This window comes from Corvus hawaiiensis, chromosome 3, assembly GCF_020740725.1.
Source record: "Corvus hawaiiensis isolate bCorHaw1 chromosome 3, bCorHaw1.pri.cur, whole genome shotgun sequence".
Taxonomy (NCBI): Eukaryota; Metazoa; Chordata; class Aves; order Passeriformes; family Corvidae; genus Corvus; species Corvus hawaiiensis.
In genome coordinates this window covers 42,459,513-42,485,152 of record NC_063215.1, presented here as the reverse complement: position 1 = coordinate 42,485,152, position 25,640 = coordinate 42,459,513, and the positions used below count along the sequence as shown (strand labels likewise).

The 25,640-nt window shown below is 44.9% G+C and overlaps 2 protein-coding genes and 1 long non-coding RNA gene across 8 annotated transcripts in view; 2 read left to right on the top strand and 1 right to left on the bottom strand.

The window, feature by feature from the left end:
• The first annotated feature begins 1,093 nt into the window (after positions 1 to 1,093).
• COQ3 (coenzyme Q3, methyltransferase) lies at positions 1,094 to 8,661 on the top strand. 6 transcript variants are annotated; one of them, XM_048296188.1, is made up of 7 exons: positions 1,094 to 1,201; positions 2,072 to 2,195; positions 2,564 to 2,716; positions 2,878 to 2,977; positions 4,575 to 4,817; positions 6,038 to 6,197; positions 7,597 to 8,661. In XM_048296188.1, exons 1-7 carry the CDS (start codon positions 1,111 to 1,113, stop codon positions 7,812 to 7,814), a joined length of 1,089 nt encoding a protein of 362 aa, XP_048152145.1. In that variant the 5' UTR covers positions 1,094 to 1,110; the 3' UTR covers positions 7,815 to 8,661. The 6 variants fall into 6 exon arrangements, with proteins under 6 accessions (XP_048152145.1, XP_048152149.1, XP_048152147.1 ...); XM_048296192.1 differs by having other exon boundaries at positions 1,137 to 1,201; positions 2,098 to 2,195; XM_048296190.1 differs by lacking the exon at positions 1,094 to 1,201 and adding an exon at positions 1,225 to 1,416.
• Positions 6,147 to 14,661, bottom strand: LOC125322470. The gene is made up of 3 exons (XR_007202015.1): positions 13,908 to 14,661; positions 10,890 to 11,075; positions 6,147 to 6,235 (listed from the first exon to the last, which is right to left on the bottom strand). It is a non-coding gene; the product is annotated as an uncharacterized LOC125322470 (long non-coding RNA).
• A 4,834-nt stretch (positions 14,662 to 19,495) lies between these two features.
• Positions 19,496 to 25,640, top strand: part of FAXC (failed axon connections homolog, metaxin like GST domain containing) — a 28,743-nt gene continuing 22,598 nt past the window's right edge. The window contains exons 1-2 of the mRNA XM_048296194.1: positions 19,496 to 19,879; positions 20,358 to 20,493. Coding sequence (XP_048152151.1) covers positions 19,611 to 19,879; positions 20,358 to 20,493 — 405 coding nt within the window. The 5' untranslated portion in view covers positions 19,496 to 19,610. The remainder of the gene's footprint in view (positions 19,880 to 20,357; positions 20,494 to 25,640) is intronic.

Here is a 25,640-nt window from a genome sequence, read left to right as displayed (position 1 = left end):
AGCAGTGAGGGTGGTAGTACCAAGCAAGGTCAGTTAATAAAGCAGGCTGGCACTAGAGGGAAGTCAAGCCAGGACTGGTTCTACTACTCCAAACTTCCTGCTGTCTGGAGGATGCTCCTGCCTCTGGCTTTGTGCAGGCCGTGCCTCCTGCCGGCGGATGCCAGCGTCCGCACAGCCAGGCAGGGAACCCGGCCTGTGATCATCTGCCTGGCAAGCACGGGAGCGCTGCCAACTCTGCTTTCACGGCTTACCTTTGCCTTGCTCTGCACGCCTGCCTTCCAGCCAGCTTTGGTTTTCACTGGGCTTTCTTGTTGGACCTGCAGCTCAATAAAGTGTCAGAAAACTAATATTTTTTAAAACTGGCTTAATTCTTTTCCATTTTAAGCATGTTAAACTAGCTCACCATGGGGATTTGAAATTTGAAAGTGCTGGAGCTCACAGTGGGGGAGAGGCTCCCCGTGTGTGTCAGCCCTGAACTGCCAAGGCCGCTCGCCTGAGCCTCAGTTCGGTGCCCCGGGCAGCAGTGCCTGCAAGGGAGCAGAGAAGGCAGCCTGCTCCTTCCTGGGCCACAGCCTGGACTTCATCTGCAGACCGTGCCACGGCAGCCTCTGAACGAGGCAGCAGCCCCAGCCAGCTCGGATGGTTCCCATGAGGAAGCGCTCGGGAGCCTGCCTCAGGCCCAGCCATGTTGGAGCCCAGGGGTTCTGCTTCAGGCCGCAGCGGCGCAGTGCCGGCTGCTGGGATGGCTTCCCTCCTGAGGCTGCCCTGACTCGGGGACTCTTGTACTTTGTGCCGTGCCCTGCATGCCCGGTGTGTTTCTCGGTAATGAAACGGACTGAAAGCTGTGGGCTCGTCACTCTGTCATCTGAACGAGCCGCTGCTTGCGGGTCTTTTCGTGTTCCAAGACACGGAAGGATCGGGAGTAAGCAGTAACATTCAAGCAGAGTTGCTCCAGCTGAAGCCCTGGCGACAAGTGCCACCGTAGGGGCTGACATTCGCACCAGCCTCAGCTCCGGGCGGAACCTTTCCGGCGCCCGCCCCGCGAGGGAGCCGGCACTGCCAGCCGCGGACCGGGGCGGGGCGAGAGCGGCGCTGGCGGCGGCCGCGGCCATGGCCATGTGGGGCGGCGGCGCAGCCCGAGCCCTCACCCGCGCCCTGCGGCGCCGGCGGGCGGCGGCCGCGCTGCCGGGGGCTGCGGGCGGTGAGCGGGCGCTGGGCGGGCGCGGGAGGGCCCCGGCGCGGGCGGCGGCAGGGGCGGCGTAACGGGGCTTCGCTTCGCCGGCTCCCTCACAGCCGGGCCCGGTAAACCTCCCGCCGGCGGCGGCCCCCGGCAGCCGTGTGTCTGGCAGCTCCTGGCCGCGTCCCACGGCAGCCCCGGCCTACTCAGCGCCAGCCCAGCGCCGGCCCGTTGGGAAGGTGGTGTTCCTCTGCCGCCTCCTTTGTAGTCCAGAGGTGTCTAGATAGCTCCATCGCTCACTGCGGCCTAAAGTCATCTTCAGGGAATGGTTTTCTCTGAGTACAGTGAGGCATTGCTGGGATTCGGGGGCTGTTGGTAACCAGGCAGCAGCTGGATGTGAGCGAGTGTTCGCTGTGCTAGGGAGAGCCCTGCGTCGGCTAAGCAGGAGTGGAGAACAATTGCAGGATAGTGTCCCTGCCCTGTCTGTGCACTGTCCGTGAGGGTTTTTTGCTTAGGTTTCCTTACCAGTTCGTACAATGCAAAATGAGTGTGCAGGTCTGTATTTCTCATTACAGCACATAATAAACCCGGTGTTGCTACAGCTTACGGTCAGAGTAAACATTTTGGGGAAATTAACGGAAACAGTTGCATAAAAAGTTCCTTTCCATTCAGTTAGTGAAAAATGGCATTGTACATAATTTGGGGAGTACAGGGGTGGTGAACTAGCACACATTTTTTATTTAATTCCCAACTCCCTAAGTACAATAGTGAGCAAATTTGCAAAGATTTGCATGGTTAGTGTTCTGCTGGAGAAGCACTCTTGCAACTACGTGGTTTGCCTCTGAGTTCTTGTAAAGCTGATGTTTTCCATTCGGTTGTCTTTTATTTATGCAGATGACCATGCTGATCTGTCTTTGCAGACAGGTCTGAGAGGTATCCTTCAGGATTACAACAGGAAAATACAACTGAAATCCAGTAGTACCTTGCCTGTCTCTCTGACTGGAATGAAAAGCAACATGTAAGTATTGTATCTAAAATAACCCTGCGTGATAAGGACTATCCTTTTCTGTAACAATTTTATTTGACTTCACAACAGTGTCACATGGAGCTGTTTTTATATCTCACGCGTTTGAATGTTTGATGTGGCCTATTCTCATTTTACTAATTACCAACTTAAAAATTACAGGCATGCAGCCATCTGTTTGGGAAGATACGTTACCCACCCAGTGTAGTATCTGTATGCTACTAAACAAGTGTAACTCCAGTCTCTAAAGAAACAAGAGTTTTGCCTTTTTGCATTTTCCAATGCAGTATTTGTTTTTCCCATATTTCATCTGACATGAAATATTAGTATTGGTTTAATGACATTCAGCTTTCATTATTTAGGCTCATTGTGAAGAGACCTTTCAGCACTTCACACTCATCAGTGGATTCAAAGGAAATGAAAAAATTCCAGCTCCTTGCGCATAAGTGGTGGGATGAAGAAGGAGAATATGCAGCCCTTCATTCTATGAATGATATTAGAGTGCCATTTATTAGGTATAGTTTTGAAGACATACTTTTTTTTATATGTACTATTTCTGCATAACCTCAGAAAATATTGTAAAAGAAAACCAATTACCATTACTTAAGATAACTACATATTGCATCTACTAAAGCACCTTGTGGGTTTGACCTTAATCACATCCCTTTTCTTTCAGAGATACTCTGTTGAGCATGAGTAGTAATTATCATCCGGGAAATCCACTTTCTGGAATCAAGATTCTTGATGTGGGCTGTGGTGGAGGACTGCTGAGTGAGGTAAGAAACAATGTGCTCTGCATTTTCTTGTTAAAAAGCATGCAAGGTATTTGAATTGTTGTACTAATGACACTGCTTAATTTCTAATCCTCCAAGGAGGACCTTTTCTCTTCTATGATATATTAGTTACTGAGTAGAGTGCAGTGCACTCTTACAAAGCCCACAGAGTATTTGGTTAACATAGTGGTGGTGGTTTACAGAGAATGAGGGAATTGGTAATGAGAAATTCTAAAATTCTGAGGTTCATCAGGAAAATAAGATTTCAAGCACTGTAAAGAAAAGGAGAGGGGAAGAATGATGAAAAAGTCCTTGAGTTTTCCTTTTTTATTTTTATTTTTTTACTTTATGAGTCTGGGCAAGAATACTTGGAATTGTGACGTCCTCATTACCAAAGAAGTAATTTCTGTTATAAACTTGTTCTTACACATTCATTTCTCTGAATTGCTTATCTTCAGTTTTTTATATGGGGGTGGGGATTTTCACCTTTGATTTGATCTCATGGGAAATGCATGGAATAACGTCAAGAAGCACCCAAGACATACATCTTCTGTAGAAATCCCTGTGCTACAAGTCAGTAGAAATCCCTGTCAGTAGAAATCCGTGTGCTACAAGGGCTTCCAGAGAAGTCTGCACAAACTTGGGATTGAGAAGTTACTGTTCATGGTGGAACACTGTGCACACAGGCCCTGAACAGTGCTGTGTCCCATCAATAGACTAGGGATGGTTTGTGAATTTAGGGTTACAGCTCTGGCTGACTTAATCTGGGAACTTCATCAGCATCGGAAGTGAGGTGTTACAAAGGGACCTGCATCTCTCCCATGTTTTCTTTCTTTTTTTTTTTCCTCTCTTTTGAGCAAAATCTTGTAGTCTTGTGAGAGGGGTCTCTCCAACAATGCTGGCAAAACTGGTGTGCTGCATCACCTTCCCAGGCTGAACAACCGGTGAATTTCAGGTTGGAATATCATACATGTGGTCATGTTCTGCAGCCTGTTTCAGTTTCAAAAGAGGTGATGACTAAGGTGTTAACCTTGGAGTAAGAAGACACTGGAGAAACCTGAGTGACAGCCAAGGCTGATGCTATCCTAGTAAACATCAGTGTTTAGTTCTCAGCAGCAAGAAAGTCCCAGAGATAATCATATATTGAATTACCATTAAAAAGACATGAGGATTTACCATTACAGTTGGATGTTGAAGAAAGTAATGACAGTAATTAAATACGGCATTGTTTTCCCCTCCTTTAATTACTGTGTTGATTTTCCCCCTTTGTTTTTCCTCTATCAGAGAGTAGTAGTGGAAGAAATCTTTATTTGGTGTAAGAAAATGGATTCAGAACAAATTATTCTAAAAGACAATTTAGATGTGCGTATAGTCCAGTATATAATTTTCTAAGAAAATTAACACCACCTCTCCAAATCTAAGGCTGTTTTTGCTTTAATAAACATTTAACATAAAACTGCTGGATCACTTCTCATCATTTACTGTTGTTTGTCATATTCTCTGATGGATGCTCTCTTCATCTTGTATGTACATTGCAGTTTCAGAAACCTTTAAGTAAATTGTTTTCATGCAGAGAATAAATTACACTCCTTTTTATTAGCCTTTAGGTAGACTGGGAGCTTCAGTTACTGGAATTGATCCTGTGGAGGACAACATTAGCACAGCAGATCGGCACAAGTCATTTGATCCGGTCCTGGCCAAGAGAATACAGTACAAGTCCAGTTCACTGGAGGAGATTGTGGAAGAGTCTATGGAAACCTTTGATGTAATTGTAGCTTCTGAAGTAGTGGAGCATGTGGCTGACCTTGAAATGTTTATCAAGTGTTGCTCTCAGGTGTTAAAGGTAAGAGAGTTTTTGCTTTCATTATTGGGAATATTTATTCTCTTTTATTATTGTGGCTTTTTAAAAGGAGTGTGAAAACACATTTGCACGCATTTCTCCACTAAGTCAGAAGCATGTTCTAGAAGTGCCTTCCATTCTTCACCATGATGCAAATACATCTTCCCAACTTCATTAACTAAAGTTACGGGAAATTTATTTCCCCAACTCAGCCTCAGAAAAGTGTTAGGGCATTGCCTAGCATTGCAGGGTTGCATTGCATCAGGACCTTAAGAAATCTGGTTGCATCTGGTTTCACTCAGGTGAGAGAAAATGTGGCAGTACTGCTGTTGATGGACAGCTGTGGCTCAGACTCCATGGGAACTCTGTAATGATGTTTCTGACACAAGATTTTATTCCAGTGCTAGCATCACATCAGATAAGGTCCTGGCTTGCTTTTAAAGGTGTCTAGTTAGGCTTTGGAAATAATCAGCTGGTTATTCATCTTGATATTAGTTCATTTGCAAAGAAGGATGGTAGGCTCAGCACACAAGTGGTAGCTTTTCTTTAATCTCTTTATCTTTCTGGTCATCAGAAGAAATATAAATTATTTCAATGGAATGCACTACTAATTTTTAGCCTGCTGGGGACAAAAAAATTATCCCTTATTTCTAACGAACAGTCCTTTAAGGACTAATTAGAATTTGTTTCTGGCTTTATTTCTTTGCCCATGTAATTATTAAAACAAGCATGGCATGGCATTCAGCAGTCTCAAAAATTAAGGAAGCATTTCACATTTTACTTTGGTTTCAATTAAAAAAGCGGTTTGTGGTTTTGTTTTGATTTTTTGCTTCATTGGGTTTTTGTTGTTTTTGTATTTTTTTTTTTTTACAATGGATTTGAATATGCTTTAATACCTTTTATTTTTCCATTTCCTGGGCAGGAAATATCATAAGTGACTTTTCTAGGTGTTCTTTGGGCTAGGGAATAGTTTTTAGGCCACCCAAGACTTGATTGTGTTGATTCTTTGAAGATTCCTGAGTCATACTGTTAGAACATTATATTCTTTCTTGTATTAAAATGTTAGACACATAAATATCTATCCTGGGATGGAGTGACTTCTTACTCTTGCATTGTGTAGACATTGATGTAGACAAATTATCTGTCTCAATGTGATTAAATTTACAAATTTTAAAAAATACTAAAAATACTATTCTAATTGAACATTTTAATCTTTTAATTAGCCAGAAGGTTCTTTATTCATTACGACAGTCAATAAAACACAATTGTCCTACGTCCTGGGAATTGTGGTTGCAGAAAAAATAATGGGGATTGTACCAGAAGGAACACATGAGTGGGAGAAGTTTGTTTCCCCTGAAGAGCTGGAGCGCCTCCTGGAATCAAGTAAGTTTCAGGCCAGATGGTGGGAATGCAGAGATATCCTGTGCAAAGGGCAAAGGGATAAGTTAGGTGAGGTGAGTGCTAGCAACAATACACAGCTTTTCCTGCTTGAGTTAACAGTCGTATACTAAGAGTATCATTCCTGGTTTAAAGACACTGCTGCTTACTGGAATTTGCACAAAATAAATTAAGTGGAATCCTAAGAATGCAGTGATTACTTGAACAAAATCACTGTTGCAGCTGCCCTCTGTTTAATAGCCTAAATTAAAAGTTCCAACATTTTCCATTGTGTTCTGGTGGCAGAATGTATGCTCTGAAGTGGTTCATGTGCTCTAGGTCAGGTTTGAGGAAATAACTGTGTTGGCACTCTGGGGCTGCGCTGCTGCCACTGCATTGTTTGTCGCCTTTCCTTTGGGAGGAGGCGTTTTTATTTTTGGTTTGCTGCTCCATGTTCTCTATTCATGTTATGTTACTAAAAGATTTCTTTCAAAATGTGAAGATGAAACCTACCACAAATTCATTAGTCACTTCTTGAGAAACTCTGTGATACTGATTTTAATTATTTCTAATTAAGTTACCCTCATCTGATTGCTTTTAAAATAGACAAGGCACTGAGCTGGGAAGACTTCTGCCCATTGCCCTGCTTTGCTGCAGATGTTCTAAAACCCTCTCACCAAATATTTCACTTTGCTCTAGTTCACTGCAAAGAAGCTGAAGTATGAGTGGAGCTATTCTCTTGGCAAGGTCTTTTCCTGGCATTTTACAGTGATGCCATAAGGAATATGACTAATACTGGTGGTTCTTTCAGTTCTTCCTTTGAAAGGAGAAGCAGGTGCAGTGGAGTGATTTGTTTTGATAGGGTGTTTGTTTTCTGCCTTCCATCCTGTATCCTGCTGGGACACAGGAGATCCATGCAGTGAACTGAGTGCTGCTCAGCCGGGAGTGATAAATAACTATTTGCACTGAGTCCTTGATGGCATTCATGTGCCTTTTTCTTACGTTTTTCCATTCCTAAAGGGAATCTGCAGAATCCTTGAAAAGATGTGCTCAGATTTTGATTTTGGAGTGTGTGATGTCAATCTGAAGCATGTCTCCACCTACAGAAAACGTTACCAGTCACCCAGATGAGGAGGTGTGAGGCTGGGGTTTCCAATACAGCCCTGTAGCTGCTGGTGGTGCCTAGCCTGGCACAGAGCTGTTGCAGCCGCTGCCAGGAGCAGGACCTGCTGTCACCAGCGATGCCAGTGTCACTGCATGTGGGGGTGTCTGACAAAGGCCAGCTTCCTCCCCAGCCTGGAGGAAGAAATGTGTTTCAGACTTGCTGTTCTAAAGAGCTTCATGTTGCAGTGACTTACAATATTTAAGAACATCTGTTGGTTTATATGACTTCTTTCTTTCCTAGATGGCTTTTCAGTCAGGACCGTGAATGGGATGTTGTATAATCCGCTCTCGGGCTCCTGGGGCTGGATGGAGAGCACGAGCCTGAACTATGCACTGCACGCAGTGAAGTCTGGGGCTCGGGCACGGTCACACACGACAGACGCCCCGCCAGAGACAGACATTCAACAGCGCTCAGCCACAGCTGGCACAGCTGGCACTGTCCCAGATGGCACTGTCTGACATGTGTGGTGATGGACTGTCACTAGAACAGAAAATGAGCTTTTACTCAGATGGACACAATAAAACCTTCACTCACAACAAGCTTCCTGTTTGCATCAATAATACTTGCGCTATTTTTGGCCAAATATCTAGGGCAGTCGCAAAGAAAACAAGTGCCTACTATCTCAGGAGTATGTTAAGATTGAAATGAGCAAAGCTTTTAAAGAATAAGTATTTTAATGAGAAAGTTTCAAATTGTTGGAAAGGGAAATGCAGATTATTCTGTTGGTAGCTTGGAGGAAGCTCTATTATGCGGTGCCATTTTCAGTCCTGCTGGGACTCAGATCTCCATTGAATAATGGCGTAGAATGAGTTAAAAACCACAGTGCTGTACAATAAATAAAATGCCTTAAGTATTCCAGATACTCAAGTCTGTTAAGATATATGAAACACTTAAGAGCTACGAGCACTTATTTCTGTAATACACCTTTCTCCCTGAGGAGGGGCAACAAAATAGCAAACCTTTACTGTTGAGTCCTGCTGTTTCTGCAGTTGACATGAGGTAATTGTGCAGTGGAAAAAGAGTCTCTGAGACCAGAGTGCCTCAGCTGTCAAAGCCCCTTCACCCTAAAGATACGTGTATCTGTGCCTATTATTTTAACTTTCCTCCTCTGCCCAAATAGAGAGAAGCTGCAGGTAAAATTTTACTAAGCAACCAGACCTTTATGCTAGAAAAATGACATATTAGCAGTCTGTCCTAGAACTGAAGTGCCATACCTATTTAGTCTTAATGCTCTAGAGCCTGGGTAAGGAAAAGTCATTTACAATGAAACAGAACTTTCTAAATAAAGTGTCGTTGGTGTGTCTATGACTGCATCTATTTCCATCTTTCTCCTTTTTCTTTCAGCTTGTATACAGCTGGAAAGGTGTCTTGTTTTTGGTTGCAGGGATGAAAATGAAACTTTTTATTTCTTTTCTTCCCCCCCTTATTTTTCTCCCTGTTTAGGTTGCTCGTGCATTTCTCCTACTGTAGAGGTGTGGTGGGCTAAATTAGCTTTTTACACATTTGCATTCTGGTTTTACACATTTGCATGCTGTATCTGCATGTTGCCTTCAGATCCAAGTTTCATGATGGACCTGATGATGCCCAGAAGAATACAGCTGATTTATAATGGAAATAATAGTAATTCATAGCTGTTAAAGATCAAGAAGTAGTATCTGGTGTGATTGCTTCCATCACAATAAGCTCTGCTTCATAATATTTCTTTGGGCTATAGCTTGGATTCAAGAAGAAGATTCATCATCGTGTTAGGAGTTCAGTGATGGAGAAGCCACTATACCAGTACATAAATTGTTCTGAAGGTTCATCAGTTGAAGTGGTTTAACCTTGGAACCTCACCAGTGATGTCTTAACATACTCATTTTTATGCTTAAGTACCTCTGTCAGCTGCAGTTTTGAATTGTCACCCCTTAATTTTCTCTTAGAATGGTGGTCTGAGATTATCTCTACAGGTATTACCGCTACATGTGAGTTTCTGAGTTCACTGAAGTTGTGTGGTAAACACTGTTTCTGGAGCACGACAGTGGAAATGGCTGCAACATATCACTAATGCATTAGGAGACATTCCCTGTCTGCCTGACTTTGTTCTGCAAGGGAATCTCTGCTCCATTGGTCATGCATACCATGCATGTGTGGTGCACAGTGTTTAGGAGAGGAGTGACACTGGCAGAAAAAGTGGAGTCAGAGGAGCTAACCTTTGCTAAGCTGGTTGGTAGCTAGGTGGTCTTTGCTCCTAACAGTGCGTTCAGGCATGTTAAACCATATGGCTCCAGTGAGTTCCCCTAACCAAATTACCAATGTCAATCAAAGTTACTACAACTGTATGACTCGTTTCAAATTTTGCCAGCAGCTCTGAAAAGCACTGAGACCTGGACAGATTCCTCAGGTAGCCCACTAGAAACATCCCCCAAGAGGTGGTCTCCCCTCCACTGATTAGTTTTGAGTCTTGTCAAGTGAAATAAAAATAATGTTATAAAACTGGAATAGAAAGAGCTGATTTTTGTTTTCTTTAAGAGCCCTTAGTCCAGCTGTTTATGCGACTGACTAGCTGTTATCCTGGCTTTCTCATCCTTTACATTTTTCCTCATTTACTTCATAGAATCACAGAATATTCTGAGCTGAAAGGGACACACAAGGATCTAATCCAATTCTTAAGTCAATTACTTGTTACTTCCTTGTAGTTTTTCATTAAACTGTGAACCACCTAGGGAAAGGGTGTTTTGTTTTGGGTTTTTTTTCACTGTTATTTCTATTGCACATAGCACAAAAAGCCTTTGATGCTGCCTGGGTTCTCTGTCCAGGCTCACAAGAGGGATTCTGTACCTAATGAACAATGGCTGGCATTTAAATGACAAGCACGTGGACCTGGTTATCCAGAAAAAACTCAAAAAACCAAAACCTCTGGTTTTGACAAAAACCTTACCACAAGCACCTACTCTTCTGCTCCTACATGTGTATTGGAGCCCTGTCAATCCAGGAGAGTTTTGTGAGCAATGTGGACAAAGGAGTGGGGACTGCTTGAACAGGTCCTTGTACCTATAGTATATTGGCAGATGTTCTGATATGCTCCATCCCCAGTCCTTACCCCTCAGTTTTCTTCTCCTGCCTAGTATCCTAACTGTTCTGGCTATATTTTACCCCTCAGCTTAAAACAACCTTGTTTTAAGCTAGAAATGCTAGAAAGGGTAGAAAGAATTTTAGTGAGATAACAAACAGTACAAAAATATCCTACACCTTGTGAACTGGTTTTATTTTTTCATATCCCTACCTTTTTCATACACGTGCAACTGGCACAGTGTAATCAAATTCAGTACTATGCAGTGAATATGTACTATGCACTTGTGCTCCAGAAACTTATCTTAAAATCTGTACACAGAAAATCAATGAAGTTTTCACACTTTGCTTAGCCCAGCTGCTGCAGAAATTTCATAGATGCTATTGAAATGGAAAGAATTTAAATCAAATAAATTAGCACATCTTTTGTCTTTCATTTTGCAACTTGTTCATGTTTATGGAGCCATAGCTTCAATACTTACAGGCACAGTGGTGGTAGGAGGTGAAAAAAGCAATGTTATAGCAGCAGCCATGCTCCCAGGACTAGGAGTGAGACGAGGTGATTCTTGCCTTGAGATAGGGAAAAAACTGTATTCGGGGTCTTTTTCAGCCTCTGTGCTTTCTTTTAGTTGCATACCCTTGACTCTCCTGTTACCAGCCATTTATTTCTGCAAAAAACCAAATCAGAGTAAGGAGCTGATCCTGCAAAAAAAAAAAAAAAAATCCAGCAGAGAAAACAATGGTGTTCTGGGTGGTCTCAGCTACTCAGCTGTGGTTTGGCTTGTTGTGTTGTTTCATCTCTCCCACATTGCTCCACATGGTCCCAGTTCCAGCTCTTTGCTGAGATTGATTCTTGTCCGAGGCGTAAATATGTTTTTTGCTTTCTTTCCTTTCCTTATAATGTTTCCATGGGATGCTGCTGGTGGTTGCGCTGTTCAGGGAGCTGAATTTTCCCACTGTGGAGGACTAGTGCCATTTGGGAGGTGAGCACTGGGAGTAAATGGACAGGGAGAAGGTGGGACACAACAGCTCCTTGAGGGGCAGTAAGCTTTTAGGTTGGCTCAGCCTGTCTTGTAGAACAGCACATTCAGATAATAATTGAAACATTTATTGTGCTCAATCCCAACTGGAGTAGTATGAGAGCCTCGGAGGAGATCTGCATTTAATCTCCTTTTAAAATAACAATACAACTTGAAGTTTCCATGGCTCCCATTATGCTATCTTATTGCCCATTTTTCCTTTGTGGTCCAGTGACATTTTATAGCCATTTTTGCAGGACTTGACAGTTTCTTTCATTACATTTCCACTAAAACCCTGTGTCAGGTTCCTCAGGAATGGAAAAAAAGAGAAAGGAGTGGGAAAGGAAATGTGCAGTGGCTGTGAGTTGAGATAAGAATAATGAATATCTTCTTGGAAGTTTTTCTGAAAAGGGCTTCTGAAGTTTTTCACTGTGTTGAAATCTCAGCTTTAATTTAAAAAAAAGCAACAAACAAACTTATTTTTCATGCACTTTTAATAAAGGCTTGAAAGGAATAATCCCATGCAGTCTAGAAGTTCAGAAGTCAGAAGACTCAGTGTCTGTAATGAGCCAGCCTGATGAAGCAGACTGGAGGAGAAAAAGTGAGACAGAACATGAATTATTATGTGAGTGCTGATACTGTATTTGCAGGGGTTTGAGAGGTGCCCAGGAGTACCTGGAATGGGGGAGAGGATTGAACAGCCAGAAATAGGAGTATGAGTGATGCCTGGAAGGTAAGTATGATTCTGATGGAGAGAAGAAATGTGAAGCAGAGGTATAGAGGGCAGTCTGGTTCTAGTGTGCCTTTGAAGAGGAACTACTGATGGTTGGGAGAGTGGCTCTGTGTCAGACCGAAGCATAACAGTTCAGGTGTTCACAGTCTCCCACTTGCTTTTGCACATTAACCTCCAGTGCCTCATTCCAAATGCCTACACCCTTGCTGAGGTCCGTGACTTACTAATCATGAGCTGCGGACAGATCTCTCATTCATGGTGTTCTCCAGGTTACAGGACAAAATTCTAATCACTTAAAGTTTGTGCTGACAGTAACCTTATTTTTAAGGTTCCACTGAAGCAATATAATATGTCATGTTATAATCTAGCTAGAATGGCTGGGATTTCACTTAGACTGTAAAATCACCTGACCTGTCTTGACTTACACAAGCATTAATTGCACAGCCACCTCTCAGTGCATTAGGAATTCAGGATATATAATTTGATCTCCATTTTATTGTGCTTGTATTCCCCCATGGAGTCACTCCAGCAATATGATCAATATTCACTTGTTCTAAAAAGACATAATACTTTTTTCTTCTTAAAAGGATTGTGAAAATCATTAGTGTTCCATTAATAAATCTGAAACTCTCATGAGGTATGTTAAAGAAACCCTAAACAAACAAAACCAAAAAACAATCCCAAAATAATTCAGAGATTGAATTGCTAACATTGCCTTGTATGGTAGTTGTATTATAAAACTTTACAATAGTAGAACATAGAGAAAATGATAGGGTGTTTATTTTCCCGAGTTAGAATATGCACATACAATCTGCAGACATATAAAACAAAACGTACAATAAAGGATGCCTCAGAAGGATGTATCCAACTCAAATGTAAATTAGTAGATTTACCTTGAATGCCCTCTGATGAAGCATAGCCCCAGGACTGAAACATGGGATTTAATTTCCAGCTTTGCCTTTCAGCTGTTGCAGAAGTGTCAGCTCAGTGCCTAGCCTCCCTTGATCCACCCTAAGTTATGCTTTACAAAACTGAGAGGAACTGGCTACCCCTGGGGGAATCCCTTCGGGGTGCTCCCTGCCTTTGTCCCCAGCTGTAACTGAGGAGGTCCTGACCTGGATGAGCACGTCCACAGCCACCGAGTGCCTGCCACTGCTGCAGGAACACTGAGCATTGAGTCTCTCCCACACTCGGGGATGTTAAAAACCAGTAAAGCCCTATGTTGTTCTTTCTAAACAAAGCACTACCGGCTTTCCTTTCAATGTCAAAGAGAGGTACGTGTTCATTACCCTCCTCCTCAGCCCTCCCAGTCCTAACAACGAGACCATCTAACTTCTCAAAAGCACAAAGCTTTGGAATACTGAGGTGGTTCTCTGATCGTGGACTTGTCCAGAGGCCTCTGTTCTGCAGCCAGGAAAAATGACCCCTTGAATTTAGAATCACCAGAACAGCATTTCTCAGTACACCATAGTAAGAAAAGTCCTGCCAAAGCTGCCAACAAAAGGTGTTCACTAAGAAGAAATGTGTGTGTGTGGGATGGGATTTGGTTCACACTGCTATGGCTGAAGACAAAATACTCTGGAGAAACCTTGGTTTTGCCTTCTCCAGAGGAAGCGTGAGGCCCCAGATGAAGACACCAAAGTTTCTGAAGGTGTTGTCAGATAAGATGATGTCCCTTGAAAGGATAACAAAGGGAGGAAGCTACACAGGCTGAAAAACTTCATGGCAGGCAATGAAAGAAACTTTACCTGGCCTGTCTAGGTAGGACAGCATTCCTGTGTGGGTTGTGCAGCATCTCTCCCTTATTGAATCTTACCTGTGGATAAGAAAAAAACTTCTGTCTACAGGATTACTTAACAAGCATTTTTTTCCAGAACCAAATTAATAATGAACCAAAATCCTATCTTCTACAGTGCTCAACAGTTCACCTTCTTGGAGGATGCAGATTGCAGGCCATTGGCTCTGTCGCTGTCTCTCCCATCCATCTTTATTTCCAGAGCTCTTGGGAGATGAAAACACAGCCTTGGCCTCAGGAATATGGCCTCTGGAAGAGTCTCTCCTCCTCTCTGATCCTGTCCCTTCTCATTCCCCTCCCACTGCCTTCAGCTGAGAGTTTATTTGCAGACAAATGTGTCATGCTGGAATGATCTCCTCTTCCCATTTTGTGGCCCTATTGCTCTGGGTTGGCAGAGTTTGTTTTCCCTAATGTACTTTGTTCCGTTTTGCAGTGTCTGCAGCAGCCAGTGCTTTTACCTCTATTACCACCTTAGGCTAGTTGCAAGCAAATCTAAGGCAGATGCATTAAAACAACTCATTTTCCCACAAAAAACCAACACTTCTTACTTAGCAGGGTAAAACCTGAAGACCATACAGATCTCTTGAAAAGAGTAAATATAGTAAGGAAAGGAAATCTGTGTAAGGAAATCTGCAAAAACTTCATACATCTCTATTATTAGTTAAATATGAACTGAGATTCCAACCAGGTCACAGCAGTATGTACTGCAAATCTTACTTCTTCTGAGGATGCTGTAAATCAGAGAGCACTTATAAATGGGCAAAGACTGGGAACTACTGCACCAGGCTATGGCAAGCAATCTGTAGCAGGTTCCCACCACTATTCTGCTATTGAGAAAGTTTTATATGAGAGATCTGACTATAAATCATGTAACTGCCCCCATGACATTGTGAGGGTTGTCAGTTGTCCAAAAAGCTTGTAAAAGAGAGTAATAAAATTAAAAACAACTAAAGAATTGTGAGACTGTAGGTCTGTAGCTGTCAGCTATACTCAGCTACCAGCCTGAGTACTTCCACCTGCAGAAAGCAGGAGGTTTCATGTAAAGCCTTGGGGTTTTTTTCCCGTGAAAGCGAGGAACTTGAGTTACATCATTCAGAGCAGTCTCAGGGTATGTGTTGCCTTAGAAAGTGGCTTTGTTTACTAGCAAGTGCAAAGCAAACTCTGGAGAACTGCTGGAATTGCACTTAATGTGTACTTACATACACACACTTCCATATAGCACAGAAGTAGTTTAGATTCTGGATGTTCTGCATTTGTACCTTTGTAGGTCATTAACTAAGTAAGTTATCATTAGCTCCTTTTCTAAATCCAAACTGAATTACTGTTTTGCATCTATACCGTGGCTATTTTTATCTGAATAATTAAAAAGATGTGTTTATGAAACTCAAGCTGCCCTGAGAGATCATTAATATTACAACAAAACCGATCCTGGCAGCAGTCAGCAATTGTTGCAGAAGGATCCTGGAAGCTTGCTGGTGAGGAAAAAGCCTTTTTTCACCCTCTCATAAACTGAGCCCTCACCACAAAATCCATTAAATTATGTCATCTGCAGCGAAGGGCTCAGTAAGTTTGGGTACTTCAAAGAGAAGGAAAGCATTTCCATACCACTGGATGAACCCCGGCAATACAAAAGTCAGAGCCCTGCCTGGGCTGGGGACAGCCAGTCCCTGTTCAAGGGCACAGCAAGGTGCTTTCGCCTCAGGCAGAACAACCTGTAAAACCAACCTATACTGATTCATGGAGCTGTTCAAAGCTCCATGCTGCACAACCTTGGAGCACTTGGAAGAGAGAGAGGCAGCGAGTAGGAGCCACGGATGATACCAGTGCGGGAAGCGAGTGGAAAATGGGTGGCCCTGTTTCTTGAAGCCCCAGCGGAGATCTGGCAAGTGAATCTGCTGTTCAAACCCAGCTGGCAGCAGCACATGAAAGTTAAACCTGTGGTAAGCATGAGCTCAGAGCATGAGCTCTGATTTTTAAAAAGCTTACTTAGTTGTTGGCTAAAACACAGATGGGACAGCTTGTGCACTGGCACTCTGTAGAGTCCCATCACAACCACTGGGTTCAGACTGTGGTTTCCACACCTGATGCCACCTCTGTGGGCAGCCTGCCATGGTAACCTCAGGCTTTTTTAAAGATGTGCAATGAACTCAAGGACATTACAGGAAAAAAAAAAAGTAATGAAGATCAAGAGTCTTTATGCCAATGTACAGAATCTAGCAACTTTGTAAGTGCCTTCCTGCCCCCAAATCAAACTGCAGACTTCGGAAGAAAAATCTGACTTGCTATATAACAAATTAAGCTTAGATTTATGCTAACTAGAAAAATCTACTTATTCTGTTACTCTGTCTTCCTTTAGACAGCTGCACTAGAACAGACTACAAATAGAAGTGTACTTCCATGTATTAGATCTTGTTTTGCTCTGTGTGATGTATCTGAGGGATGACTGTTCCAGTCTGTGCTGCACTCGGTGTGTGTTTGCAGCCAGACAGGCTGTGAGTGTATCACCCTTAGCTCTCATTTTCCCCACTCAAAAAAGTGAATGGTGGTAATTTAGCAAACATGCAGAGATGGATTCCCACCCTCCCTGAGCAAGACAGCTGCCAATGCAGTGGGCATCACTTGTGAATCTCTTTGAGGAAAATTTGGGAATATCAGACCTTATCTCAGGAACCACCCAGACTGTGGCACCTGCAAAGCACAGGAGCAGAAAGTAATACTTGGGTTCCTGGGCACTGCTACCAGCTAATAATCCTGTCTAATACAAGTCACTGGCCACAGGCAGCAGTGCCTGAAGGAATGGACACTGCTTTCTTCCACAGCCAGGGAAAAGGCAGGCTAAGGACATACTTTTTGCTGTCTTGCCTGCTGATAAACTTGACTACCAGGCTGCCAGGCCAAATGGATTCAATACCTGCTGGCAGAAAACTTTGAAACCTGAAGGAAGAGAAGCTGTCAGAGCACCACTAGCGAGACAACCTAGTGTGGGACAGGTATGAGGGTACTTGTGTTTTAGCCATGTTCTTTATTTGCTGTTAAACTCTGGCAAACGGGGTGTGACATTGGGACCTGCAATGGTCAATTTTAAATGGCCAGATCTGGTCAGCACCATGCAGGTCACAACCAACCTCCAAAAATCCCGTTTATAAGCAGGACAGCAAAGCTGCTGGGGTGTCTATGCAGATCTGTATCTGAAATACCATGAGGCACATGTGCTCTGTTGCTGAGGCTTCCCACACAGTTTTAGGAGGCATCACTGTGTTTTGGACCCTCACAGCTTCTGGGCAACACCATATTCAGAACAGGATTAACACAGCATAAAGTCCTTTGCCAAAAGTAGGGTAGAAGTACCCTTACTGAGTAAATGTTAAATGCCTGACTGAAGTCCTGCTCTAACAATCCTGGGGCAACCAGGTACGAGCTAGGCTACCAAAACACAGCATTGATTTTCAGAGCAGAAACTGCAGTAATGCATCCTGTTTTACTTAACTTTTCTGGGTCTGCACTGGGAGGTGAAAGATTTACTCCGGCCTTCCCTCTCTCCTCTCCCCCACAGGTCTTCCCTACTTGTGCTGGCCATTGATTAAAACACAGATTTTAGGATAGCTCATTTGTCTCTGAAAGTCAAGCAGTGCCAGCAGCTGGGATGTGGATGCCCAGGACCTCTCCCTGCCTTCACAGAAACTTAGATCCCATCTGTAACTGGATCCCTCTTATCAGTAACACAGCAAGCAATTCCCATGCAGGAACAAAAGCTGAGACCAGCTACCAGGCTGTGACAGTCCAGATTTATTAGGCCATCTGCCACTTGAAACAAATCTTCAGCCTGAGATTTCAGGTGCTGTAACAGAGAAAAAGCACTTTTCTTCTTTGTCTCTTCATTGCCCGGTTTTAAGAATTTAACAAAACTGTATGCTGCAAATGATCAGCTGTGGCATGAAAAGGCTGCTGCTTTCACTTTCCACTCTTCTTTCATTACCTGTGCATCACCTGTCATGTGGGATGGCTCAAAAGCTATGCAGAAGCTGTTCAGCCAGCACCTTGCTAAGGATGAGTGCAAAGAAGTGCAGCATGTTTTGGAGGGTACAAGATGTATTTGGAATGAGATTTACTGGGACCTCTCTGATTCCATTGACTCCTGAGAGCAGAATGTCAGCACAGTATCAAACATACTTGCATGGCAGCCTGTGGCTACTGAATATGTGTGAACAACAAGTTAAAAGTGAGCAATAAAACAAAATGCTGCAAGGAGCTACTGCAGGAAAGTGTCAGAGCACAACCAGCCTTCCCTGGTGAGTGCAGGCAGGAGGCAGTTCACAGAATCACAGAATCATAGAATGTCCTGAGTTGGAAGGAACCACAAGGGTCACAGAAGTCCAACTCCCGGCCCTGCACAGGACAATGTCAAGAATCACACCTGAGAACACGGAATCTGCAAGGCTTGGTGCTGTGACCACTTCCCTGGGGAGCCTGTTCCAGTGCTCAAACACCCTCTGGGTGGAGAACCTTTTTCTAATATCCAACCTAAACATCTCCTGACACAACTTCATATTGCTCTCACTGATGTTGCACAGCAAAATTAAACACAAAACTGGCCACCATTGGCACTTGGAGAAGTCACTATATGGATCTGAACTTCATGAGTTTGCTCAGGGACCTCCTTTTCCTCATTCGCCTCCTTTGTCCCACATCCCGACGTAAAGCATCTACAAAGCCCTAGCCACAGACTCTATCCATCCCTCCTGGACACTGAAAGTTGGTCCATTTGTATTAATGATAAGGTCACTTCTCTTGCACCTGATGGCATAATAAAATATCCAACTTGTGGGAGCATTTTGGAGCAGCTATGTACACACCACAGCATTTGACAAAGGACTGTTTAGGTAGTGATATTACTCAAAAAACAAAGGACGCTCTTTTGGGTTTGGTGTGATATGCAGAGCCGAGGATATTTGGCAGAACATAGGGGAAGTCCTGCTCATGCCATCACGGGGTACGCAAAGATCCTACTGCAGCAGGGAGCCCGGAGGCAAGGGAATGCCGGGACCCCCAGTGCCAATAAAATCTCATGACCTTGTGGGCCAAGGGGTTTGCTTTGAAGCCATTTTGCTTCCATTTCTGCTCACAGAGGTGTTTTTCTCAGTCACCTCATCGAGCACCAGAATAATAAAAAGAAAATTGCCGCGGTGTTGACAGACACAGTGTGACAATGCTCAGCTGCGGCCAGGCACGGGGAGGGCGTTTTTTTTGTCCCAAATACAGGGTGAATCCGAGGCTTCTGTTCCTCCAGGAGCAGCGCGGCGATGCTCGGACCTGAGGCATTTTCACAGGGCCGGCTCACAGGCAACCCCCCGAGCGTGGCACAGCGGCTCCTCGACCTCAATTTTGGACAGCGACTGCCAGGCCCGGGGTACTCCGCAAGGGCAGGACAGGACACACCCGGCCCGGTCCACCCCATCCCCTCCTTCTCCTCCCCATCCCCTCCCTTCCCAGCCCGGCCGCGCAGCCGCGCAGCGCCGGCCGAGGGAGCCGCCGGAGCCGCCCAGCGCGGCGCGGCCCTTCCCCGCCGCGGGGCCGGGCTGGGTCCGGCAGGACCGGGCAGGGCAGGACAGCGGGGCTCGGCGGCTCCGCGGCGGGGGATGCGGGTGCCGGGCGCAGGATGCTGTGGGGGGTGGGCCTGGCGGCGCCGCGCTCCTGCGTGGCGGACCTGAGCCGCAACCGCAGCCTGTCGCTGGGCTGGTGCGCGGGGCCCGAGGAGCCGCCGCCCGCCTTCTATGGGGGCGAGATCATCGCCTTCCCGCTGTCGGGCGGCGGCGGCACCATGGCGGCGCTGGGCTCCGACTCCTGGTGGAAGAAGACGCTGTACCTGACGGGCGGAGCCCTGCTGGCCGCCGCCGCGTACCTGCTCCACGAGCTGCTGGCCATCCGGTGAGGCTGCGGGGCTGCCGGGCGGGAGCGGCGCGGGGGCTGCGGCGCTGCGAGCCAAGGGTGCTCCCCGCCGGGCCGAGCCGGCGCTCGGAGCCGCTTTCACCTGCGGGGTCAGGCTGGCGAGGTCCGGCGGGTTGGGTTCTCTCGTTCACCGTGTTTTTGCCATTTACCTATTTCTTTTTTCCCGTTCCTCCCCGTTTTCCCCCATTCGCCCTTTGCAGCAGCGCAGGAGGCGGCTCCGCGGCGAGCCCTGCGCTCGCCCCCACAGGTGGCCCAGGCTGGGCCCTCTCGCTGCTTGCGGACCGTGGCAACCAAAGCCTGCAGCAATCCCCTTAAAGGCTGACGAGTGTGTTGCCAGGGCGAGGGTTTTTCCTTTGTCTGTTTAATGTACTGATGTAACACGCACCTGTCCGTTTGTTTGTTTTCTTTTTTGTTGTTTGTTTTTTTTTTTTTTTAATTCTGGGGGTTTTTTTGACAGGAAAGAGGAAGAGCTTGATTCGAAAGATGCTATCATACTGCATCAGTTTTCAAGGCCTAGGAATGGCGTTCCGAGTTTATCCCCGTTCTGCCTGAAAATGGAAACGTACTTGAGGATGGCTGATTTACCCTACCAGGTACCTTGTGCAGTTTGCCTTTGCATTGCAGCTCTCTGTAATTGCATGAAATGGCACATAGGCATCCTGCTTCTCCTCCCCCCAGTCTGTCTCACCCAGGGAGATGTAAACGTACACCTACAGCTGGATGGGTATGCCAGCACTTTCATGTCTCCAATTAAATTTGGTGTATAACCTTCAAAGATACGACTTGAATAAGATTAGTCTGGAACAGCTGTAGATTAAACTGGCAAAGCTGAGTGAATGTTAAGAAGTTAACGTGGCTGGAAATGCTGAAGTGGGCGAATAGTCTGGAGTTCATGTCATGCTAAATAACACCCCAAAACTAAAGCAGAACACTATTTGATCTTTGAATTTCACCACGCTAAAGACATCAAGATTAGACAGCTGCAGGTTCTTGTTTTTCTGGAGGCCTTATCTCTGAAGCTTTCCTGGGAAGAAGCACTTACCTTTTGCTTCACCTCCCATGGCTAGTGCTTCCTCCCCAGTGAAGTGAGACAGGATTGCTTTTAGAGGTCATGAATACTGCTCCTTAATTGTGGTTGGGTGTATCCCGTGCTGTCTTCCTGCAGGGAATTGTTGGGGTCCCTCCCCTGCCGTGTAGCCCTGGGAGAGGGGCCCTGAGGGCACAGACACGGGGTTCCCCTGCACCTGCTCAGCCTCGTTCCCGTTGGTTGGTTTGTGTTCCCTGCGCGGGCAGAAGGACCCTTGGTCCGTGACTGGAACAGTTCCTCGGCAGAGCCCCGGCCATGCGGCTGGAGAAATAAACATCTCTCTGAAACAGCTATCAAGAATCCGTCTGTCCATATATATTTCCTTTCCACGGGACTCCTGGTTTGATATATGCGTGTTGCAGGATCCCCACGGCAACAGGGAATGAAGCCTGAGCTACTCCAGCGAATGAAAGCTGTGGGAGCAGAAACTTGAATCTCGTGGTCTTGCCCGTTAGCAGCGGGGTCGAGTTGGGATGCTGCCAGTGTGGCACACACCTTGTTGTGGTGTTGGCAGGCTATACAGCACACAGGCTCTTTGAGACATGGGATAGTTTTCTTTTTTTGTGTGTGTTAAGCACTGAATGCCTTTAAGTTGATAAAATAGTGGTGAAATATATAACTTAAGATCTTAGGTAGAAGAAATGTCTGGGGTTTCTTTCCTTTTTTCTTCTCCCTCTGTTTTTTCCTAAGTTATATAAATTTTCCTTTATCTCAAAGAGATTGAGCTGTGGGTAAGTTCCACACTCAGCCCCCAATTGGTTCAAATCACTTCTTACTGCTCCATACCAAGGTATTAGGAAGAGTGTTTTGCCTAAGTCCAATGTTGTACAGAGGAAAACCAACCCTATTACAACTTTTTTTTAACACATTCTCCATTGATGTTTAGCTTCATGTGTGGCTAAACTCCGTTACATTGGAAGAGAAAAGAAGTCTAATTTGTACATTTTGCTTAATTCTTTAAAAGCCTGAGTTTAATGTTTTCTTACAATTCAGTGGTACTTGAATCAGATGCTTGGGAGTACTAAAGAGGAGGACTTCCATCCTATGGGATGTATATTCCTCATTTAGGTTTACAGAACTTGTGAGATTCTGAAGCTTGAACATGTCCTTGGAGCAGGAGGACTTTGTGCACATTGCTTTTCTCAAAGTAATTTTGGTAGAAATTGCACGTTTGAGGGGATGACTCTCTTGGTGGGATGTGTTTTCTTTCTAATGGCAGCTGATGCAGTTCAAAGGTTTGTGATGGTCAAGTTTGCTCTGGTGGAGAGTAGCTAAAGAAAGCTGCATTATAAAAGATGGTTGTGACAGGGCATGGTCTCTTCTAAAAGATAACACAGCATTTATGTGACTCAGGATGGAGTCCTTTAGAGAGCTCATGCTGCTCAGAAGTCACACAGTTTTTCCGAGAGAGGAGTTTCCAGAGGGTTATCCTCCCCTCTTTATTTTCTGTACTGAAGGTCAGCATTGTTTTTTGGTGTTGTATCTCTCTCTATCCCTACTCACTAGCTGTGAGCACACTAAACTGACAAGACAATCGAAAGCAACAGTCCTCCCTTCAGCTGCTTCCTCTTGTCCCTTCCTGCACATGCTGTTCTGTGGCAGGTCAGGCTGATAAGAGCTGGCCTAGCTAGAGCCATGAAGTTATAGTTTATTTGGTTTTAATTCAGCTTGGTTCCCCACATGCTCTGTGTGCCGTTTTGCAGGAGCAGGAACGGATCCTGCAGGTGCTGGGAACACCAGGTTGCCGCTTTTAGCCATGCTGGCTTACATGGTCTTGAGGTGCTTGTGGGGTTCCTGACCCTCTGAAAGGTTTTAGAGATAAGTTTGGTGGAGCTATCTTATGAGCTGAGCACGAAGCTCCTTTTTTCTAGAAGTGGATTTTGTTTCTGTCCTTGTGTTAGGAGTATGGTGCTGTATTGGGCTCTGGCAGGTGGAGGAAAGTATGGATGCTGCTGTGGGATTGAGCGTGAGAGGAGCTGAAGGGGACACTGTTCTTGGCTGGAGTTTCTTATACTCTGCCTGTAGACTTTGATTTTGTTCCCTCATGACTGTGTTACCCTTAGGACGCTGTTGGTGACAGAGGCATCCTTTGGCTGCCTGGCAGGCGGTGGGGTGGGTGTGTAGGGGGATACAGCAGGATCCAGAAGGAAACACCTTGCTTCCCTGCACACTCTCAGGTGCCACGATGGAGAAGCGCTGCAGGTGGCAGCTGGTGCTCATCCCAGGAGACCTGCTGCAGTCATCGCCTTGCCGGGGAGGGGCTGCTTTGAAGGGGGGGATTATGAAACGGAGTAAAGAGAAGACGGGAAGGTGCTCAGACAGCTTTTACTCTTTTGATTCCTTGTGTTTATTGTAGTGCATCAGACTGTCGAGTATTGTGCTGTGTGTTACACAACATGCTTTAATGGCACGTGAGGGTTGGAGTAGAGTGACATATTCCTACCTTACTCTCACCTGAATTTCTCCCAACACGTGTGCTCTTGTCACAGGTTTTCTTGAGTTTGCCTCTCTGTGTGAGAGTTTTCCATTAAAAATGATTTGGGCAGCCCCACCCCAGCTGGGCTGTCATAATCCCTAGCTGGGTTTTCAAAACATCGATGCTTTTCTTGGTAAAGCTTGCTTTGAAAGAGCCCCTTCTAAGTCGTCATCGAGATCTTTTGGGTATTCCTGGATTTCCTCAAGAACATGAAGAGCTGAGCCTTTATGTAATCTAATAAATAATTAGCACAGCAGGAATGTGCTGTTTTCATGCCAGGTCTGTGGAAGTGGTAGCATCCTTAGCAAAAGACATGAGTAAAAGTAAAATCATAAGTAGGAGTAATTGAAAATGTGAAATCTAATTTCTTCTGGATAGTACTGTAAAATTATCCCAGAAATACCTTGCGCCATTCTTCTTATAAATTCCTCTATAAATGAGGTTCTGTAGAGCTATTGTTATTGTTCCTTTGCAGGCACTTAATATACCATGAGGTGTGAGGGGATATTCTTTGGTTTGCTTTTGGTTTTTACTAATACCATAGCTTTTCCCTGCTTAGCAGCTGGAACAATTTTTAAGTGGAAGATCGATAAATATTTGATAGCAATTAGCATCAGTGATAAGGATACAGAGGTTTCAAGCCTAAAAATGCCTGTTTGAGAACAGCGAGTACAAGAACAGTATAACAGATTTCTCAAGAGACTAAGGTTTTCTCAGGTCACTGAAAGATATTTCCTATTTTGTTTGATCAACCTTATGTAATGAAACACGAAAATATTTTTAGGCAATGTATTTATATGTATTGGATATATGTGCTTGAAGAAATGTGCAGCTGAATAATAACAACTTGTTTTTTCCTGGGCTGCAAATGGTATGGACTGCAGTAATTGCAAGATGTAATAAACACATCTTTAAGTCCAGTAGCTTCTGCAAAACATCAGCGTTTGTGCACAAGAAGGGAAATATCTTACTGGAAGGGCTTAATGAAGCCAGGATATAAATAAGCCAGGAATGCTCAGTGTCTTCTAAACGCTCTATGTAGTTCCAGGAAAACCTTGTGCTTCTGTAATAAAGTCACAATGAAAAATTGTGGAAATGTATCAGTCAATCTCAGTGCTTGAAAGACCATTTTTGATTCAGGAAAGATCTTGGAAGGTGGAAGGATGGGGCAGCGCTCTCCTTTCAGTTTCAGATGTTCAGTGGTTTTAGGGCTTGTGCCGTGGCATTGGCCCGTGTCACCCACATGTGCAGGTGGGAGGGATTCAGGTGCTTTATTCACCCACGCAGGGGTGCAGTGGATGAGCCATGATATAATCCAGTGTCCCCACTGTGCTGTTTGTTTGAGCACAAACCCTGGAAGAGGCTACAGCCAGAAGGCATTGTTTCCCAGAAGTGCTAGCCGTTTGTTTTCATCCGGGAGGGAAGAGCCTCTGGGAATGGCTGCGTGATGGCAGTGCAGTGCACATCTGCATTTGGAGTGGCAGCCAGGATTCTGGCCCTCTCAGACTGAGTGGGAGGTGTGCTCTGGTGTATGCTCCTTGCTTCCAGAGTGCCTTAATCCATCTTAAGTGGATTCAGGAAGGGTAGATACTTGAGACCCAAACAGATCAATCCAGAACTGCAAACCCTAAACCTCCAGCAATTAGGAGCTAAGTCCTGAAATGCTTAAGGTGACTGCCAGAGACTGAGTGCAGAGCCTTTATGGTGAGCCTTCACTGTTCAGCTTTCTGAGCTAGGAATTTTTATTCACTGAGTAACAGGATGAGAGGATGGGAATCACAAGAAAGGAAAAAAGTTATGCCTTGTATCTGTGTCTTCAGGAGTCAGAGAATTGAAGACAAATGTCTGATCATGTTTTGGCAGCCAGCACTTCCTCTCATGCTTGTTTCTTGAGACGTAAATTCTCTAATCTCAGTGTTTCACCTTGTCATGGGAAAAACACGTTGCAGCTTCTGTGTGAGTGCTCTGCTGAGCAGGTATAGCAGTATTCAGCAGTGCAGTAGTGCTGTACTGTGCTGGGCTTGTTGTAACAAGTATGTGTATAAATGTCTGAGATTTCTAAGTTTTGAAGTTGCAGAAAACAGATTTCCCTTCTGCTCAGGAAGGGAATGATATGCCTTTCATATATGCTTGTGGATGTGTGTGTTTTGTCCTTGGAGGTAATGCAGCCATATGAG